Genomic DNA, 21,084 nt, shown 5'->3' with positions numbered 1-21,084 from the left:
CCTCTAAGGCGCCCTCTCTCCCAAGTGCCACCTGCGCGCCCCACCCCCCAAGCCACACCCCCTCGTTCGCCGGATACCTTCGCAGACGTCCCCGCGCTCCTGGAATCCTGCGCTGCAGCTGCAGCGGCCCACCGGCACCAGCCACTCGCCGTCGGCCCCGCAGTGCATGCGCGGGGGGCTGCCGGGCTCCCCCTCCGAGTGCGCCACGCACGTGCCGGGGACCTCCACCAGCGTGGAGAAGGCGCTCTCGGCCGCGGTGGCCGGGAAGGCCGCCAGGCCCCGCACCGTGGCGCGGCACTGCTTGTAGTAGACGCGCACGGACACCAGCGCCACGCAGGCGCCCACGTCCTGGAAGGCCAGGTGGAAGCCCCGCCGGCTGAGCGGCCCCAGCTCGCGCACCTCCGTGTTCAGCTTCATCTTGCGCTCGCCCAGGTCGCCCTGGGTGAAGCTCTCGTCGGCGGCGATGGTGTCGATCTTGCGGGGCCGGCCGCTGCCCGGCCGGGGGCGCCCCCGGCCCGGGTCAGCCTCGGTCTCCAGGTAGTAGACGTTGAAGGTCTCCTTGCAGGTGCCCGCGGCGCCGGGGATGCTGCTGCAGTCGCGCAGGGTGAACTGCAGCTCCACGAAGATGCGCTGCCCGCGGCCGCGGCTGATCCAGCCCGTCTGCAGCCAGTTGTCCTGGTTGGGCTCCAGCACGTTGCACACCTGGTACGTGCGGATGGGACGGTCATGCTCGTCCACGCCGCTGATCTCCTCCCACTGAGGAGGAAGAGGAGGAAGAGGAGAGGAGGAAGAGGAAAAGGAGGAAGATGAGAAGGAGGAGAGGAGGAGGAGGAGGAGGAGGAGGAGGAGGAGGAGGAGGAGGAGGAGGAGGAGGAAGAGGAGGAGGAAAAATGTGGGTTGCTCAGAGCCAGGGCGCCCCTCATAGGTAGAGTCCCAGCGGTGACCGGTGACGGAGGCTGAAAGCACCCGCCCCACCATTTCGCATTCTCCTCTCCCACCTATCCACCCACCTACCCACGCTGGCCCCCACCACTCCCTGTACACGGCCCTGAGGTTATAAGATGCAAAGCAAGGTGAAACATTGGAGACAACTGAGTTCAATTTTAAGTTTTATAGACGGGGCAACTGAAGCTCCCGGATAACGGGGACTGTGAGTACACACGTGGGGTTCGGAGCAGAGGCAGAAATGGTGCTGGAGCCTGTGGCTCTCCACTGGCCTTTCCCATGACGCCAACCTGCTGTCACGTGCCACATCCCCCCACACTGACCCTCTTTCCGCGCCTTTTTTAGAATTCCAAGTCTTGTTTATTCTATCAATCCTTCCATCAACAGCATTGCTTGTAGGATCTGCCATGCGGAAGCAATGTCTAGCATTGGCTCCACCCAGAGGCCACATTTCTGTTCCTAGACACAGACAGTTCTTGCCTCACGTATGGTTTTTGTTGTTTGTTTTGTTTTTTTACTGTCTGACTGAAGACTCAACGTTTTCTAATAGGCGATTCTGGCTTGAAGCCAGGGCTGCTGCAGACCACATGTTCCAAGGATCATTTTGATGTGATGTAAGCATGGGGAGCTAATGGGACTGAGTCTTGGACCACCAAGGATCCCCGTGACAGCGTGGGAAAGGTTTACACTCACCCCATTGCTCGGCAGTGCAGTCCAGCCCAGTTCCACCTGGGAGGCTTTAGAATCCAGAAGGACGACTAGGGAGAGGGGAGAACAGAGATGTCAGAAGGTCAGGAGGGTGGGCCTTTGGTGGGGTCACTGTAAATCTGCTAACGGAAGGGATGGCGAATGTGACCAAGAACACAGACAGGTTTTTTCCACTTCATACATCCCCAGAAGGCTCAAGTCCAGAAAGGGGTATCCATGTGATTAGGGAAGGAGCCTGTATTCGTTTCCTGTGGCTGCTGTAACAAGCCACCACAATTTGGCAGCTTACAAAGCAGAAATTTATTCTCTCACAGTCCTGGAGGTCAGAAGTTGAAAAATCAGTTTCATGGATCTAAAGTCAGAGTGTCAAGAGGATGGATTCCTTCTGGAGGTTCAGAGGGGAGAACCCATTTCCTTGACTTCTTCAGCTTCCAGTGGCCACCTTGATTCCTTGGCTTGTGGCCTCCTCCTCCATTTTCAAAGTGCCTCACTCCAATCTCTGCTTCTGTCATCATATTGCCTTCTCCTCTGGCTCTGACTCCCCCTGCATCCCATTTATAAGGATCATTGCAATTATAATGGGCCCATCCAAATAATCCAGGATAACCTCTCCATCCCAAGTTCCTTAATCACATCTGATAAGCTTTTTGTTATTTAGGATAGCATTCAAAGGTGTGGGGATCGGGATGTAGACATGTTGGGAGGATCCATTATTCAGCCTGCCACAGAGCCTGTGACAAATACTCTAAGGTTGCCTATAAAATGGGGGACGGGTGTTGTCAGTGACACACACACACACACACACACACACACCCAGCCTTCCCAGGTTTTCTGAATTTTAACTAAGCATCAAGAAGCGGGAGAGAGTGAGTATATCAGAAGACACCTGTGTACAGCCCAGGTTTTATATAGACTCAGGGGCTCGTCTGAGGTGTGGCATCATCAGGGAAGAAACTTGAGCCTTTTTACTTTGACTTTTAGGGTCTCTGGAAATAACAAATAAAAATTTCTCATTTCCCAGCCACCCCCTTTCCCAGGGCTGTCACCTCCACTGCCTTTGAAAGAATGGCCGTGGTCCTTTTATATATAAAACCATGACCCCCTCCTGCACCAGAGAGGCTTGGAGTCATTTCCCCCGCCCCCAGGAGGCACTGGCTCAGAAGTCTGAATTCTGCTCTCAGTATGGGTCCCCGAAAAGCACAGGTTTGGACAGCACAGCAGCAGCTCAGAGACAGGAGCCCAGGCCACAGACAAATCTTGTAAGATTACTCATCTGGAGCTTACACAAGGAATGGGGCTCCACAGTGAGGGCCTCTCCAAGGTTTGGCCGCAAAGGCATCAGCAACAGTGGGCCGCAATCCTAACAGCGGATCTCCATATAACTGACAGCACATAGGGAATTTCACATGGGAAAGCCTCAGAAAATCCAGCGCCCCAACCCACCTCGCCGTGAAAGCCTCACATCACAACTCCTCAGCATTATGCACCTGGATATGACGCCCCTGGCTTCAACTAAGCATACAGCTCCCCGCAATTCAGAATCAGAGGCAAGACTCGGGCTCTGGCACCGCGGGCTGCCTCAAACCCGCAGCAAGGACCCCTCCGCATAGTCTACGCTCCAGATTCAGCACTGCGGACAGCTCCATGATCTATCTCCCTCACACACACCACCAGCAGCAGCAGCAGCAGCAGCAGCAGCAGCAGCAGCCGCAGCAGCGTTCCACCTCCAGCTGGCTGCACGGTGGTCCCTTAGCCCCCGCTGTTAGGGCAGCATCTCGTCCCCCCCCCCCATACTCCTATCTCACCTCGGCACCCCCTTCTCTTCTGCTCTCTTCTTCTCCCCGCCCCCACACCTCCCACCTCCCATTGCTCAGCCGGTCTGTCTCACGGTCCCTGGACCACCGCCTCTGGCTCCCACAGTTGCTGGTAAATCTTTCTTTCCCAGCCTCCCAGGTCCCTCCCCAGCCCCGGAGCTCCTCGATGCCCCTCTCTTTTCTATGGCTCAGCCACCTTTCCCTCTACCTCTCCAGGTCTTTGCTTCCCGCGCCCGCTTGCTTCAAATCCCATTCCAGACTCCAGTCTCTCCATAGGACTCCTTCGCCAGCACTCCCGCTTTTCAGCCCCCCTAGCTTTTGGCACCCCAGGCTCCGAGAACAGCCAGCCGCCGGTCTCCTCACCTTCCTCGGCGGTCCCGGGCCTCCCGGGTCCCAAAAGCAACGCGAGAGAGAGTGGCACCAGGCAAATGAACTGGCGCAGCGGATGCGGGCCGGCGCCGGGCTCCATGGTCCGCAGACCGAGCCGTCAGTGCGGCGCGGCTCCAGCCCCGCCAGCCCCAGCGCCGCGGAGCAGCGCCCCCAGACCCCGGCGCCAGCGGGGGGCGGGACCTCGCCGGTGACCGTTATCCACGGGAACCAATCACTAGGCACCTCAGCTGGAGCTCCACCAATCACCGTCAGCAGAGGGTTGAGGGGCGGAGTTTCATAGGCCAGGGGGGCGGAACGGCGAACTAGATAAGGGAAAGGAAGGGGTCCCTCCAGCCTTCAAACTGTGGGGGTGGGGCAGTGCTGAGCGCCGGCTGGGCTCCTGGGGAGGAGGATGAACTGGCGTCCGTAGTCCGGAGGGCTAAACCTTAGCCCCTCATTACCGAGAAGTCAATCTTGTGGGCGTGGCTTAAAAAGGGGCGAAACTCGGGGAGACAGCGGCCCTTGCAGCCTCTGAGCTAGCCTGGAAGGCCCTTTGCTCCCAGGACCTGAAGGGGTTTGGGGAGCTCCTCTTTCTCCCAGGCCTCGGCTTCTTCCAGGGTCTGCGGTTCCCGGGGTTGTCTCCTGACTGGATCCGGCTCCCTTAGCTCCCCGCCCTCATCATACACACACACACACACACACACACACACACACACACACACACAACATACACACCAAACGGGCCGGAGGAAGGGGCCAACCCCGCCCCTCGGGAGCTGCTGGAGAAGAGAGCAAAGTGGGAAAGACTCCCACCCTGCCAGCCACGCTTCTGAAGCTGGGACAGACACCATGTGGATGCCGGGATAGGGCGGTAATGGGTTTTGCATCCACGATCAATTTCACGGGCTCTTGCTCTTGCTGCCAGGACACAGGCAGCTCTCTCCACGGCCAGCCGTGTCTCCAGTCGGCTCCTCGGAGCCCGGAGTCACCCCTCTGCGGATCCCTCTCCGCCCACCCCGGGGGACTGGCGAAGCGCGCTGCGGCCGCGACTGCTAGGCTTCTGGCCGAGAGGCGGAGCCGTCCTCGGCGAGTTCCACCGGCACCGGAGGAGCCGCCGGGAAACACGACCTCTATCTCGTGAAGGTCATTTATGTGCCAGCGGAGGGCTTAAGGCGTTGGTGTGGGGAGGGCCGGCCCTCGTCTAGGACCAGGGAGGCGGCTATTGAGCGCCACCATCTGGGCTGAACTTGAACGGAGAAAGCTCCGCCCACCCTGTGGCTTTTCAGATCCCTTTTTTTTTGGGGGGGGGGGGGGACCCTAACCTCACACTACCTTTGGTAGCTGAAGAAGTCTTGAGAACGAATGCGAGTCTTGTGCCTACGTGACCTGTTGGCTGGAGTGTCTCCGCATGTTGTGTGTGTGCATTCCTCACCCTCCCACCAACGCTGACTGGGTCCCACGCTCTGTGCTAAGGATACTCGGGCCCATCGCCCTGTTTCTGCCACCATCCATACTTCCTCAAGCATACGTGTAATTACATGTTTGGGCATTGTAGACCACTAGACATGTACAAGCTGCTTTCACGTGTCATTTGTGTGTGTGTGTGTGTGTGTGTGTGTGTGTGTGGTATGTTTACAGGCACACTTGCTTGCTCACAAACATACTCGCTGGGCAGTAGCCATGGAAGGGGCTGGGAGGATAGGGCTTCTTTGCCTGCAGACAAGAAGGACATCAGGAAGGGCTAGGGCTGGGACGCGCTGCTGGGACCCGCTGGAAACAGCAGAAGGCGGTGTGTGGTCTGGCGGGTCCTAGGATGCTGACAGGGCCTCTGAAATCAGATCCACCTGACTACCACCCCCACCTGCTTCCCATCTTCATTCTCCTCACGTTCGCTTCCCCCTCCCTTTGCCCCCCAGCGCTAGGAGATGGTATTTTTAGAAGCTGCTTAGAGACCCAGGACTCCTTTCATTTCAAAATGAGCCTTCACTCCATCACTGCTCACCCTCTCTTCAAAACCAGGTCCCGTCCCCTCTGCAGTCGCTGAGCGCCAACTATGGCATCTTCCCCGAGTCCGGGGACCTCAGCCAGAGGTTCTGACCCTATGTGCTACAACAAGATGCAGACAGCCAAGCCTATGGGGGCAATTTTCCAGGGAAAGCCACATAGTCTGCCCCGCAAACCCCTGGCTTTCAAGAATCTGGTTCCCACCCTCTCCCACCACACACCAGTAGGCACCCCAATGGCACTGCCAGGTCTAGACCCTAGGCATGGGGAAAAGAAGGGGAGAAAATGTAGTGAAACAAACCTGGTCTTTCTTCCTCTGAACAGTTCATTTATAATAAAAACAAAACGGAGAAGCCCCGATGCATGAGGATTTATGCAAATCAGCCCAATCTTAAGAGTTGCTCCAAGGCCGACTCCACTCTACCAGGAGGCTGCAGAATGGACACCTCATGGAGACATTCGGAAGGGCCTTAGCAGGAAACTGAGCCATGGTGTACTGTCGCCTGTAAGTGCTGGGGCCAGTCAGCCAAGAGCAGTTAGATCCCTCCTGGAAACAGCAGGCATGGGGAGTGGGTTAGGGGTGAGGTATTTTTTGGGTGAGGTGAGTTTTCCTTTTTTGTTAATCCTCACCAGAGGATTCCCCCCCCCCCCCATTGACTTTTAGAGAGAGTGGAAGGGAGGGAAAGAAGCAGAGAGAAACATCAATGTGTCCCCAGTGTAGTGTTCTCATAAGGGTAACCGTGGCAAGTGAGCGGGGTACACAGATGGTACAACAGTGCACACACACTTGCACACACCAGGCACTCAGGCTCCAAAGCAAAGTGAGCAACCAGAGTGCCAAGCTCAGGTGGACAGAACCCTAACTCTCCCCAGGTGAGATGGCTTCAGGTGTGTGGGTCCGTGTCCAGGAGATGCCCCATGTGGGTGTGAGCTCTGGGGGGATGGATGGGGTGGGAGGAGGAAGAAAGACTCTGGAGGACCACACATCCTGCGGCAGGGGAGAGCTCAGACCTGAGTGAGGCAGGAAGGAGTCCCAGGCTTCCCGTCAGGATGAATGCTTTTCTAGGACAAGAGACTTGCTGGCAAAAATAAGATGGAGGCATAAACAAACGCTCACACTGTATTTTCCTAAGAAAAAAGAAACACAAAACATTTTTTTGACTTTGAAAATCAAAGAAAACCTATAGATGATCCAACACAGCACAGCCTCATGAGCCTCTACTTCCTCCTCTGTAAAGCAGGAATAAAAATGCTTTTCAGCGTCATCGTGAGGTAGGAATGTAGTTTATATACGGCCCAGCACAGTGCTTGGCACATAGTTCCGGTGTATTTTATTATTCAACTCCATGGCTAATTAAGGTGAACAACAGCAAGAAAAAAATGGGAAAGGATAAAGGAAGGTTCGCTGGTGAAGTAGAAAAAGAGAGACTTAGAGAAACAGTCATAGAGGGAAAGACAGAACGAGGGGTCCAGAAAGAGACACGCTTCCAGATGACTCTGGCTAGAAAGCTAGGAACCTGAAGGAAATGCGTTTGAAGAGACAGGGATATTATCAGGGCAGGCTGGCTGGCCCGCTACCAAGTGGCCTCAGAGGTGACATTTACCTTGGTGGATTCAGCATGGTCCAAGCTCATAAACTTGGCTTAATAGTACCGAGAGAGAGTCTACATGCTGGGGAGTAGATCATACTAACTCAGCTGCTATCCTGCTATAAGAACCAATGTGTTAATATGCGATGAGAAATGGAACTGCCAAGGGGGCCAGAATGCTCGCATGGCCAAGTCCAGCAAATTCTTTCCCTGCAGGAAAATGTGCCCAGGAAGCCGATCTGTGATGTGCAGGCTGCACTGAGAGAGTGAGGAGAGGGAGTTGGGGTTGGATGGTTTAATATTTGATGGCCTCAGGCTCTGAGAGCCCTGTGCCTCCAAATCCTCAGTAGGAATAACTTGCTCGGGTACCTGAGTGATTGTAGTTGGGGGCAGGGATGGGAATGGGATCCATCAACAGATGCTTCTCTGACTTTCTCTTTTTTTAAATCTTAGTTCTATTTCTTTTTTTCTTTCTTTTTTAAAAATATTTTTATTGCTTTCAAAGAGAAAGGGAGAGGGAGGGAAAGACAGAAACAACAATGATGAGAATCACTGATTGGCTGTCTCCTTCACGCCCCCTACTAGGATGGAGCTCATAACCCAGGCATGCGCCGTGACCTGTAATTGAACAGTGACCTCCTAGTTCACAGGCTGATGCTCCACCACTGAGCAACACTGGCCAGGCTTAGCTCTATCTCTCTGATCAGCCAACTTTAAGATTAAAGCAGTCCTCTTAAATTTGAATTGCCAAAGTAATAGAAACTAATAAAAATTTCCCAAGTAAAAAGTGAACATATCCATTCACTTTGCACAGACCCATTTCAAAACTTAAATATTGTTAATAGATTAACCTATACCCTTTATGACATGCACTTACACACACCTTTTTAGACAGTAAGTATATCTGTTGGCAAGGTAAACAATGTTGATTATCTATCCCAATACCTCTTCCCTCTCATATTTTTTGTTCCTGAGAAATCCCCAATTTTGTTGGGATGTTTATCTACTGCGATCCTTTGCTCAGAGAAGATGATGCTATCTCCAAGTTCAGGGATGAATAAATATTGTCATTGGCTAATCACTTCTCAGCCCATTCCATGTCTGAGTTTAGCTTAGGCATGGATGTGTGATGCAACCGTAGCTTTCTGAATGGGGCATTCTAGGAAAAATTTTCCTCCTAATGTCATGTCTGCATTTGACACCTGGAGCTGCTGCATCTTGACATGGGAGTGGGGAGGACTTCAGAGAGGCACGGACACCAGGGGGCAGGAGTCATGGGGACCACTCTAGGATCTATCTGCCACAGACAGATTTAAACCTCAAGCAAAGGAGAGAGGAGTTGATCGGGTGCATGGACACATCTCCCAAGAATGAACTGAACAAACTGGCAGGAGATGGAGCTGAGTCTGGAGATTGTCAGATAGTGAGGCAGCTGCTCTAACCTCCCCCCCCCCTTTTTTTTTTTTACATGTTCAGTAACAATGTAATTTTATTTTATTTATTTAATCATCACCCAAGGTTATGTTTATTTTTGGGAGGGGAGAGAGAGAGAGAGGGAGGGGGAGAGAGAGAGAGAGAGAGAGAGAGAGAGAGAGAGAGAGAGAGAGAGAGAGAGACTGATGTGAGAAACATCATCAGTTGCCCTGACTGGGGATTGAAGAGGCAACCATGTAACTTTAAAAGAAAATATTGTTGCCGAAACTGGTTTGGTTCAGTGGATAGAGCATCAGCCTGCGGAATGAAGGGTTCGATTCTGGTCAAGGGCATGTACTTGGTTGCGGGCTCATCCCCAGTGGGGGCAGCTGCTCTAACCTTTTAAGAGAAGTCTTAATCTTAGCTGTTTTGGCTCAGTGGATAGAGTCGGCCTGAAGGGACCTGGGTTTGATTCCAGTCAAAGGCACATGCCCAGGTTGGGGACTTGATCCCCAATAGGGGCACACAGAAGGCAGCTGATCAGTGATTCTCTCTCATCATTGATGTTTCTATCTCTCTCTTCTTCTCTCAAATCTATCAAAATATATATTTAAAAGAAGTCATCGGTTTGATCTCTCTTTCTTTTTCTTCCTGGGATCAAATTTCTCTGGTTTCTTCTTCTGATAGTATAGTTGCCTCATTTTCCTCTTTGTAGACAAAGGGCTCACCTCAGCCTACTTACAGCATCAGGCCCCTTATAACTCTGGCCTGCCATGACATTGGCTTGTTATGGTGTCTACCTGGTTTCTGCTGTGGGCCCTACTCTGCATGACCTTTCAACTTACCTCCTGTTAACGAGGGGAAAAAACATTGAAACCTGTAAAGAATTTTTGTGAGTTTATTTGAGCCAAACGGTCGACATACGCTGGGAAGCAGAACCTCAACGGATTGAGATAATGCTCCTGAGAATGGAGGGTTACATTTCTATATTTATACATTGCAACCAAAGGAAAGGGACATAGGTGAGTTACATGAAATTCACTGGTGATAGAGTAGGGAGGTGGGACAGAACAAAGCGGAGAAACTTCTGGGATAGGGTAAAAGGTGAAATGATGGACATGTGCTTCTTTTATAGAGATGAATACAGGATATTTTAACATAATTAACAGTTGACAATTAACTTGATAACAATAATGAGGGAATGTCTCGAGGCCTTTTTTTGTGCCCTGAGGGTCTGAGTAAAAAGGAAGTTACAAGTTACCTAGACATCTCACAGATATGTTATCTTAGAGGCAAAAAAGGCAAATGGGCTCAGTAAAGAAGATCTAAGTTGATCTTTGTCAGGTTGTCATATCAGTCTAGGACATGACTACCCACTATAACCTGTTAGTAGTTAGATATTTAATTTTCAAACCATCTTTTGTGGTTATTTCAGGTCTCTGCCATGCAGGCCTCCCCTGAGCTTGTCAGGTTAGCATGTGGCTCTTTTCGTTCACACTCCCCACAGCTAATTTTGGCAAAGAATCTAATAGCCTAGCTTGGGTCAGATTGTTACTGATCCAAAAAGCTGTGGTTAGGACAGGGTCACATGGTATAAGGATGTCCCCTTAAGCAGGGAGCTGTGAATGAGCAGGCACCCAATTCATGTCTTTTTTTTTTATTTTTTATTATTATTATTTTTTTAATTCCACTGCATTAAACTCGTCAGCAGCAAATGGAGGTGACTGTCTTGCCAGAGGCCTCAACTTGCCAGCAGAGCTGCTCTGGGGTCATTGTAACATTGTATGTAAACTCCATGGAGACACAAGTTTACTTATCTTGTTTGTTGTTGCATCTTCAGTACCTAGAACTATGCTTGGCACCTTGCACGCACTCAGTAAATGTGCAATGAATGGCTGGATGAGTGGGACTTGAATAACATGACTCAGTATTTCCTTCCAAACTCACTTTCCTAGAAACATAAATGCCCCAGGGAAGTCAATTACTTTCCCCTCTGAACTATAAAGCCTGATTGTCTATTTCACTGCTCCTGTTTCTCAGGGCTAAGGGTTGGGCTGAAGTGGAAGCATGGTGGAAGGGATATGTATAAGTGCAGAGAGGCTGGTGAGGAGAATTAGTCTGTTTGGTGGATCGGGTTGAAATTAAAATCTAGAAGAGAAGAAGAGGCAGAAGAAGGGTCAGGGTAGAAGGTAGCACCATTCTGTCTTGATGGAGACTAGAGTGACCTCTAATTATCAAAGCCTGTCCTCACAATGACATCTCTTAAGTCTAATGAACATAATAACTCTTGCTGCTGGTTCTGTGTCAAATGTGTTGAATGCTTTTTTTCTTCTGTTTAATACTTACTACAAACCCATACGATGGCTATTGTCATCTATTTCCTTCTTTTCTCCACATTCAGGATTTTAAAAGGGTCATTCATGTATTCATTGAATTTGGTTAAAGTTATTTTTAATCAAAGTAATATTGCATGTAGAAGAATTAAAAGTCAAATGGTACTATGAGGCTTACCATAAAAAGAGAAACTCCCTGCCTCTCTCCACAATTCCTGATTTCATTCCCCAGAGCTGCCCACTTCCAGCACTTCCAGTGGTGCCTCCTGGTAGTTCCTCACACTTACTGACTGTGGTGCTGAGTCCACTGCCCTTATACTCTGGTCCGCCCATGACAGTGGCTTGTTGTGGTGTCTCTGAAGGCACAGGTAGGTTTTCATTAGTGGGGTACTTTCCTGCTCCCACTGTGCTCTACAAACCTCAGGCATGGTCAGCTGGGGTCAGGAGGCCACTAACATAGTATATGAAACAGGTCATAAACCACTCGCCTACCAGTTACTGTGCCAGGTTCAGGAGGTAGCATTGCACAGTGATTCAGAGCACAGGCAGAGGTAGGCTTGAACCCCAGCCCAGTCTCTTTCTACCTCTCTCGGCCTTTTCTTCACCAGTAAAATGGGGAATGGCAATACCCATGACTGATGGGAGAATGGGAGTGTGGTTGTGGGTAATCAAGTATCCTAAAACAGGGCTTCTGCTCCCTTCCATCGGGACTGAGGAACCATGTCTGGAAGAGCTCTGAGTGATGGGTGGAATTTGAACAGGAAGGAAAAAAGAAAGTTTATTAGGAAAAAGAGACGAGTGTAGACTTCCAGGCAGACATGAACAGAGTGCTTGAGGAACAGTGAAAGGAGATTGATGTAACTTGAATGTTGAGCTCTTTTTAGATGTAGGAAATCATGTCAGACGGTAGCTGAGAAAAGTCCTGCCAGGGCAGACCACAGAGCATTACTGTAGGAAGGGTGGATTGAGGGGGGGGGGGGGGCGGAGATGAGTGTGACCACTCATTTGTGAGCAGCAGGCAACGCGGATTGGATTGGGCAAGGGGTGTAATCAAGCTTTGCCTGGGACTCCAGAGATCTCTCATCCACAGAGAATATCTGCCACCTCCTGCCACAACGGGGTAAGAGGGGCTTTCTCAACACCGCGAAAAAGAAGAGAATAAACTCCGAGCAGAAGTGGGAGATATTCTTGGCTGTTTACCCAACTCACACTTATTTCCTCCCTTTTGATTTCATTCACCCTTCTCTGAATGGCCTTGACAAGGGATGGGCTTAAGCAGCAGCATATGACGCAATTCTAGCCAATCAGAAGTGATGGGAAATCAGCTGAGAGCTGCTGGAAGAGTTTATCCTACTCTTTAAAAGGATTATAAGACAGCCATTTCCTCTTCTATATCTGGATATTGTCAGGTAGGACCAGGACGGGCAGGCCAAAGAAACCATAGACAAGACTATCTGCTGCCCCAGTGTCTTTGAACCTCTGAATTAACATCTCGAAAACCAGCCTACTTAAAGACTCCTCAAAATGTGGAGTAATAAGCCTCCTGTACTTTAATGTGGTCTGAGACCACCAGAAGCACACCACCTGAGATCTTATCAGAAATGCTGAATCTCATCCTGGCTGGGTAGCTCAGTTAGAGTATTGTCCTGATACAACAAAATTGTGGGTCTGATCCCCAGTCAGGACACATACAGGAATCAACCAATGTCTCTAGTCACTTTTGCTTAGTAGATAGAACATTGGCCCAGGGACTGAAGAGCCCCAGGTTCAGTTCTGATCAAGGGCATGTACCTCACTTGCAGGCTCCCTTGGTTGGGAGGCATGTAGGAGGCAACCAATTGATGTGTTGTTCTCACATCAATGTTTCTGTCTGTGTGTGTCTCCCACTCCCTTTCACTCTCTAAAAGTCAAGTGAAAAATATTTCCAGGTGATGATTAACAATAACCGCAAAAACAACAAAAAATAATCAATCAATGAATGCATAAATTAGTGGAACAAAAAATCGATGTCTATGCACTCTGGCCTACCATTGGGCTGCCTGCACTGACATGATACATTCCATAGTGAGTAAGCCAGTTTGAATCAGGTCTATTACTTGGTGCTGAAAGCATTCCACTTGATTCATATTTACTACCACAAATTGTCTCAAATTTACTTTCCTGGGCTCCAGACCTACCCACATTTCCCAGCGTTGTGCCTCCTCTTCCTGGCTGTCCTACAACTCATTTACTTAAGAAAGAAGCATCAGGTGCATACTTTTATGTCAAGCTCTGTTTTTAGACACTACAGATAGAGCAACTGATGAAACACAGTTGCTATCATTATGGACCAGTGAAGAAGCAGATGATGAACAAACCTATTTTCTGAATGAATTAAATAATGAATAATGCAGAGTAGGAGCTCCATCCGTGCGGACTGAAAGAGTTATCTTTGTCTACAGAACATCACACCAGAGTCTGGTTCAACAAACCGCCCTGGGAACTGAGGAGCAGACCCTGTTCTTGCAGCCCTAGAAATCTAAAAAGGAAAACACAACCTGGGCCTATGCTCTGGAGCTTGGAGTCCAGAATGATCCGTGGATGTATTGAGTGCTAATTCTTTTTTAAAATATATATATATTTTATTGATTTTTTTACAGAGAGTAAGAGAGAGGGATAGAGAGCTAGAAACACCGATGAGAGAGAATCATCGATCAGCTGCCTCTTGCACACCCACTACTGGGGACGTGCCTGCAACCAAGGTACATGCCCTTGACTCGAATCGAACTGGAACCTCTCAGTCCGCAGGCCGACGCTCTATCCACTGAGCCAAACCGGTTTTGGCTTGAGTGCTAATTCTGCCAGGCCCTGGGAGCGCGCTCCACCTAACTCTCTCACTTAGTCCTCACCACCCCAGGAGATTGTGCAAGGACTGACGGGTGGATGGCTCCAGACACAGCAGGCCTGAGACCAGGCAGCCTGGATAGTGAGAAAGCTCTGGCGAGCTCTGACCCTTGGGCTTAAACCTGCTCAGTGTGACCTTGTGCAAGTCCTGGTCTCCCTCGTCCTGCTGTGCTCTAGCGCCTGGGTGGGTCTGACTCTGGGGTCCCCTCCCCTCTCCCCAACTCGGGGCTCCAGAGGCTGCCTGGATGTGTGGAAGGGGGGATCTGGGGCAATCAAGGGCAGGCGCTGAGATCAGTGGGGAGGGGGCCGGTGAAGTCAGGGCAGTGATCAGCGGGGAAGGGGACCGTGGAAAGGGACGACCACAGATGCTCACTTTCCTCCCCGCCGCCCTCTGCTCCGCGCCCTCCAGCGCCGCCGCCAGGACGGGCCTTCTCCTGGGCTCCGGAGGGAGGGCACCCCTCTCCCCTTCGGGCGCCCCACCCCACTGCCCCAGGCTGAAGGCGACCAGTCCTCTGCGGGCCGCTTGGCTGGCTTTGGCCCGGGACTCGCGGGGCGGCCTTTTCCTTCTCTCCCCCGCGCCCCGCGCCCCCTTGGTCTGCGCCGCCCGCATTGTGTGTGCCGGGCCCGCCCGCACTGCGGGAGAGGCGGCGCCGCCCACGCCGCCCCGCGTCCGCGGCGCCGTCTCCCTGGGACGCGGGGCTGCGCGGCGCCGGAGCCGGGCGGGCGGGCGGGCGGCCATGGCCCGGCGCGCCGGGAGGTGACCCGCGGCCGCCGGGAGCGCAGGGCGGGCGGCCATGGCCCGGCGGCGCCGCCGCGCCTGCATCGCGCTGTTCCTGGTGCTGCTCTTCGCCTTCGGCACCCTCATGGGCCTGCGCACGCTCAAGGCCCCGGACGGGCTCCCGGCGCTGGGCCCGGGCCTGGAGCTCGCGTCCTTGGAGCGGCGCCCGGAGGGGGGCCCCGCGCCCGCGCCCGGCCCGCCGCCCGGGCCCCCGCCGCCCCCGCCGCGCCGCCGCCCCCGCCGCCGCCGCCCGGCACCGCGGGCCCCGGTGGTCCTCCGGAGCCGGCCCCCGCGGAGGCTGAGCCGGGCCCCGGGCAGAGCCTGCGGGTCTACTCGGACCTGCACGCCTTCTACTACTCGTGGTACGGGAGCCCGCGGCGCGAGGGCCGCTACATCCACTGGGACCACGTCATGGTGCCGCACTGGGACCCCAAGATCTCGGCCAGCTACCCCCGCGGCCGCCACAGTCCCCCCGACGACTTGGGCTCCAGCTTCTACCCGGAGCTGGGGCCCTACAGCTCCCGGGACCCCGACGTGCTGCGGGAGCACATGACCCAGCTGAAGGAAGCCGCCATCGGTGAGCCCTCCCCGCCCCTCCCCAGGCGTCCTGTCCCCCAGCCTCACCTCTTCCCTCCTCACCGCACCTCCACGTGGTCCGGTCCCCGGGCCTCTGGTCCACTCATCCTTCAGCCTGGCTTCCACCCCTTCCACGAGGCACCGCTCCACCTTCTGTTATTCACACGCACCCACTTCTGCCTCCTGAACCCCAGCTATTTGGGGCCCTTTCTGAGGGCAGACCTGCTGGGGGAGCCTGTGGAAGGCGGCTGGGCCAGACCTGTGCCAGGTGCGATCTTCATGTCTGTTGGATTTCTAGGTTTGGGTAAGTGACGCCTGGATATCCCAGAACGGGTAACCTGCAGGAGCCTTGCATTCAGAATAGCGCCTAGGCGGAGAGCCGCAGCCCTCCCGGCGCCTGCCCGCTGCAGGATGGACTCTGGTCTGTGTGCAGCATGGGGTCCGGGATCTTCCCTCAAAGTACTCTGCAGAAAGGAGGTCCCGGGCGCCTCCTGTAGGCAGGCTGGGTGGGAGGCTCACCTGTGTCAGGTTTTGTCTTTGAATTAGTTCCTCTGGGTTTTACAGTCCATGTCAGCTTATCTGGAAATGGGTAGTTCGTGAGGGAAACTCTGGATGCCAGAGACACTGGGGCAGGTATTCACAGGGAAATAGCACAACGTCTGTCCCTCGGGATTTTACAGTCTAGAGTGGCAGACAGGCTAGACAAATGCGATTTACCGCCAGAAGAATCAGAGGACCTCTCTGTTCAGGGCTCATCTCCCTTCAGGACCCAAGAGGAGCTCCTTTCTTCCTGGGATAGTTCGGCGCCTTCCGGGTGGGTGTGGCATTGCCCACCCATTTCCCTTTGTTCTACTACTTGCTAATATCAGCAAAAGGCGGGACCCCACCCAGGCTTTCTTCAGGCTCCTTCTAGGCTGATGCGTTCAGCTCGCCCCAGACGCTGCGCTTCAGCACCGTGGGCGAGGACAGCTCCAGGACCTGGGCTCTGGCATCTGATCTGCAGGAAGTGAACCTGGCCGGAGTCCTTGCTGGAAGGTTTCATTCAGAAACCATTTTGCGGTTGGAGGTGGTCTGTGAGGAAACATAGCTCCGCTGCGGGGATGATGTGTGTCTCTGAAGTAGCTTGTGCTGTGTTTCAGGCGTCCTGGTCCTGTCCTGGTATCCACCTGGCATGGCGGATGACAACGGGGAACCCTCCGATGACCTGGTGCCCGCCATTCTGGACACCGCCCATCAGTACAACATCCAGGTGAGTCTTCAAGAAGAGATCGAGTGCCCTCTGGCCCATTCTGGAGGTTTTCCCTCTTCTGCCCATAGGGATAGTGCCTCCACCCAAGTTCTTGGCATGAGCCCAGCTATGGCAAATATGAAGCAAGTGTGGTGTTGGGGGTGGGGTTCTAATAAATATTGGCTATGTCACTCTAGTTTTCAGAACTTTCTGGAAAAAAAGTTGGGAAAACTAAATATAGGAGAAATGGGAGACTAAATATCAAAACAATAGAGTTTAAGTTGGAGATCCTGATGCTTGATAGAGGGCAGGCAAGAACCAAATGGGCCCACAAACAATTCCAGCCTTGGCTTCCTACTGGGAGGCAGTGCTGGGCTGGGCCTCAGGGAGCAGAGCACACCTGATCTCAGCAGCTAAGCTTGCTTTCCAGAGGAGTGAGGGAGCTGAGCTAAGCATGTCCGGTTATTTTCCCCAATGCACCAATTAAATAAGTCATTCTCCTCTCCTGTGGCAGAAAAACAATGAAGAGCCTCACTCCTATTCCTGAGCCTCACTCCTATTCTTGAGCCTCACTCCTATTACCAACATAGGTAATAGGTCATAGCACATTGTACCATTGAAATAGCTTCAGTATAATTCTTCTCAGTTTTAGGCATCTAATGCCAATCACTTGAACTGGCAGAGAAGTTGAAGCCTATTAGCTCTCCTGGCACAGCCCAACAGAATGACTCTCCCCCTCCTCCCAAAAAAGTGATGCCCAGGTGTGGGAGGTGGGCACACTTCTTGCTCTTTCTTGGCCCTGAGGGCAGTGGCTGTTTTATGTCTATAGTGCCCACCATTGCCGACCCTCTCCTGAACTCAGCCTCTCCTCTAGGCCATCGTTGGAGCATCAGCCTTATAGGTTGTGACCCCTGGACAGATACTCACGTGACCAGTATCTCCTATCTGTGGCAGGTGGCCTTCCACATCCAACCCTACAAGGGCCGGGATGACATCACGCTGCATGACAACATCAAGTACATCATTGACACGTAAGGCTGCTCTGGGGCATGGACTTTGGTGGGGATCAAAATAGGAGTAAGGATAGAAGGTTTGGAGGGGCAGGCCAAGAGACACTTGGCAGAGTGCCTATGTCCCCAGCAGTTATTTTATAGTAAGAGAGTTTTGGGCTTTAGAATCAGGAACCTAGGTTTGAATTTTGATTCTGCAGCCTCTAATCTGTAACAAAGGCAAGCCTTTTTAAAAAAAATTTTTTATTAATTTCAGAGAGGGAGAGAGAGAGATAGAAACATCAATGATGAGAGAGAACCATCAATTGGCTGCCTCCTGTATTCTTCACACTGGGGGTTGAGCCTGCAAACTGGGCATGTGCCCTGACTGGGTATCGAATCATGACCTCCTGGTTCGTAGGTCGATGCTCAACCACTGAGCCACATGGCAAGCATCGTAATTTGTGAGTCTTGTGAAAGTTACCTGAGTTAATATAGATATAAGTGAAAGTGGTTTGTGCAGTGCTTGCATATGTCATTCATTCATTCAGAAACATTTATTGAGTGCCATTAGTTGTCCAGGCACTGTCCTAAGCCCATTGTACGGTAGTAGGTAGGATTAGCAGTTTACATTCTAGTGTATGTAGGGGTGCAGTGGAACAGAGAGTAGTTAGTTACACACAAAAAAATCAAGTAGTGACCCATACTACGTAAGAGCAATAATAAAGGATAAAGCACAGTGTTGTGTTTGCTAGAGTGTGTTCCACAAATATTTTAGAATGGGTGGTCAAGTGAGCTCTCTGAGATGACATGAGAGCTGACACCAATGAAGAGGCAGCTCTGCAGATCCGGGACAGGCAGACATTCCAGGCAGAGGGCTGTCAGATCCAAAGGTTGTCCCGACCCTCAGGACAACAACGGGGGCACGCAGGAACCACCTAAGAGAATGAACAAACAAGGAACGAGAAAGAATGAAGGCAAGACAAGGTTCTGATCAAGCCTTAGTTTTATTCTCTGAAATGGCTGTATTTATACAGCAGAAACAAAGGGAGGCAGGGTTGCCTATGCAGGGGGGTCTTTGGTATGGCAACACAGGATTGACTAAACAAAGGGGGGCAGGGTTGCCTATGCAGGGGGGTCTTTGGTATGGCAACACAGGATTGACTAATTGCCAGAGGCGGTGTGACATTCCAAGGTGCAACATTCCAAGGCTGGGCTATCTAGGGGGGAGGATCAGGAAGGGGAAGAGGCAGGAAGACAGGAGATGCTAAGCCCCAGGTTAATCTTATTTTCTGGCCAAGCCCTCAGGGCACCGCATAACTTCTGCTAGAAGGAACTTAATTCTATTTCCTTAAGACTGAGTTGCTTGCCTCAACTCTGCTGGCTCCCAACAAAAGGTCATAGTTTGGGACAAGCCCAACACTGCTATGAAGGCCAGTGTTGCCAGGAGTGTAGAGATAGATGGGATGATACAGGAATAGAAGTAGGCAGGGCCAGATCAAGTAGGTGGGGCCTTGCGGGTTTCGGAGCAATCACATCTGAGGTAGACTTTAAAAGAGAAGGGATTATAAGGAGGTAGAATTGGGAGCCTGCAGTCCAGATGAAAGGTGATGTGGCTTGGCCTAGGCCCGGAGGTGAGGCTAGACTAAAGGAATGACAAGGCTGGGGAGAGGAGGGAGGGAACCAGTTCTTGCTTAGAGGCATGACAATCCACTTATGGAGGCTGGCTGGATCCAAAATTGTGGACCAGGCCATCAGGAAAGCTCTCTTCGATGGCTGGTGACACAGCAGTGCTGGCTTCTGCCACCCTAGACTGCCACTCAGGTGCTCCTTCCTCTGCTCCTCAGGTATGGCTCCCATGGCGCGTTTTACCGCTATAGGAACAGCATGGGAAAGAGCCTCCCACTCTTTTATATCTACGACTCGTACCTGACGACCCCCGAGGCCTGGGCCCATCTCCTGACTTCAAACGGGCTGCACTCCATCCGCAACACCCCCTACGACGGGGTCTTCATAGCGCTGCTGGTGGAGGAGGGCCACACCCACGACATCCTGGCCGCCGGGTTTGATGGCATGTACACCTACTTTGCCTCCAATGGTTTCTCCTTCGGCTCTTCCCACCAGAACTGGAAAGCTGTGAAGAACTTCTGTGACGCCAACAACCTCATGTTCATTCCCAGTGTGGGGCCTGGGTACATCGACACTAGCATCCGGCCCTGGAATAACCACAACACGCGCAACAGGGTCAACGGCAAGTACTACGAGACGGCCCTGCAGGCAGCCCTGACAGTGAGGCCCGAGATCGTCTCCATCACCTCTTTCAACGAGTGGCACGAGGGCACCCAGATCGAGAAGGCCGTTCCCAAGAAGACGCCAACTCGTCTGTACCTGGACTACCTGCCTCATCAGCCCAGCCTGTACCTGGAGCTGACGCGCCGCTGGGCGGAGCACTTCATCAAAGAGAAGGAGCAGTGGCTGATGTGAGGGGCCTGCAAACTGGGCATGAGGTGCCGATGTCCCAGCCTCACGGGAATATTGTCTCCATGTGGGGCTCAGCTGAGGGTGTCGGCACTCGCTGTCTCCACGTCTGCAGCTGGTGCTTCTGAGTGGGCCATCAGGCTTGGGCCCGTGTAGGACCAGAGCCTGTTCCTCAGGCAAGCGGTGCTGGGTGGCTCTGCAGTGACAGGAACCTGGGCGGTGTTGCAGAGGGAACTGTAGAGGCCGGCAGGTGACTGAATGTAGCCCAGGGAAGCTTCACATCCTCAGAGAAGACATAATCCCTTCTGGCTCTGAACTCAGCAGGCTGCTGTGGTGTGCGGGAGTCGCCAAGCCACTGCTCTAGGAAGGGTGTTGGGGTCCTGGGCTAGCATGCACCCTGCTCCCTTCTGCCATCCCTGCCCTCTCTTCAGGCCTCCTTTCCACATTGACCATCTTGTCCAAGTTAGGAAACCATACTTGAGATTTTCTAAAAGGGAAATTCTAGGTTTAAGCTATTCCCAGTAGATTCCTGAACCCAATTTTCAGAAAATAATCCTGAGCATTCACACATTAATTCAACACAGACTAACACCACTTTCCTATGTGCTGGGAGCAAATGACCAGAAGTAGTCCATCTCCCTGACAGGACCCAGCTTCCCTCGTTTGGTATGTATGGCCTTGTAGCTAGTGCAGGAGCACAGCTATAGATTTTACCTGTTTGCAGTTCTACCCACTGCTGGGTGTTCTGTTTTCTCTAAGAAAATACCTCTATGCTCAATCCTCCATTTTCCCGGAACATTTAGCTTCAGGGAGAGAACTAGGACTTCCCCCTCCCTTTAGCTGCCTAAACCCGAATGAGGCCCATTCACTAGAGCCATTTTCAGTGCTACTGTGCTTTGTATTATTAAACGATGTGGTATTCTCAAGTAAGCATTCCTCCTGCTCTCTTCAAGACTTCACAAATTCTGGCCCTGTAG

General features: G+C 52.4%; 2 protein-coding genes across 2 annotated transcripts in view; one reads left to right on the top strand and one right to left on the bottom strand.

Annotated features, from left to right (window-relative positions):
- The window catches only part of EPHA10 (EPH receptor A10), a 34,923-nt gene extending 30,824 nt beyond the window's left edge, over nt 1-4,099 (bottom strand). The window contains exons 1-3 of the mRNA XM_036445395.2: nt 3,831-4,099; nt 1,639-1,703; nt 78-756 (exon numbers count right to left, since the gene is read on the bottom strand). Coding sequence (XP_036301288.1) covers nt 78-756; nt 1,639-1,703; nt 3,831-3,936 — 850 coding nt within the window. The 5' untranslated portion in view covers nt 3,937-4,099. The remainder of the gene's footprint in view (nt 1-77; nt 757-1,638; nt 1,704-3,830) is intronic.
- A 10,646-nt stretch (nt 4,100-14,745) lies between these two features.
- On the top strand, nt 14,746-21,037 carry MANEAL (mannosidase endo-alpha like). Its single transcript, XM_036445505.2, is given in 5 exon segments — nt 14,746-15,029; nt 15,032-15,413; nt 16,552-16,661; nt 17,595-17,671; nt 19,477-21,037. Coding segments are annotated over 5 exon segments (1,383 nt in total). The 5' UTR covers nt 14,746-14,852; the 3' UTR covers nt 20,114-21,037.
- Nucleotides 21,038-21,084: the final 47 nt, after the last annotated feature.

Source organism: Pipistrellus kuhlii, unplaced genomic scaffold (assembly GCF_014108245.1).
Source record: "Pipistrellus kuhlii isolate mPipKuh1 unplaced genomic scaffold, mPipKuh1.p scaffold_m20_p_2, whole genome shotgun sequence".
NCBI classification, from domain to species: domain Eukaryota; kingdom Metazoa; phylum Chordata; class Mammalia; order Chiroptera; family Vespertilionidae; genus Pipistrellus; species Pipistrellus kuhlii.
Note: the sequence above shows the minus strand (reverse complement) of the source record. Positions and strands in the feature narration are given on the sequence as shown.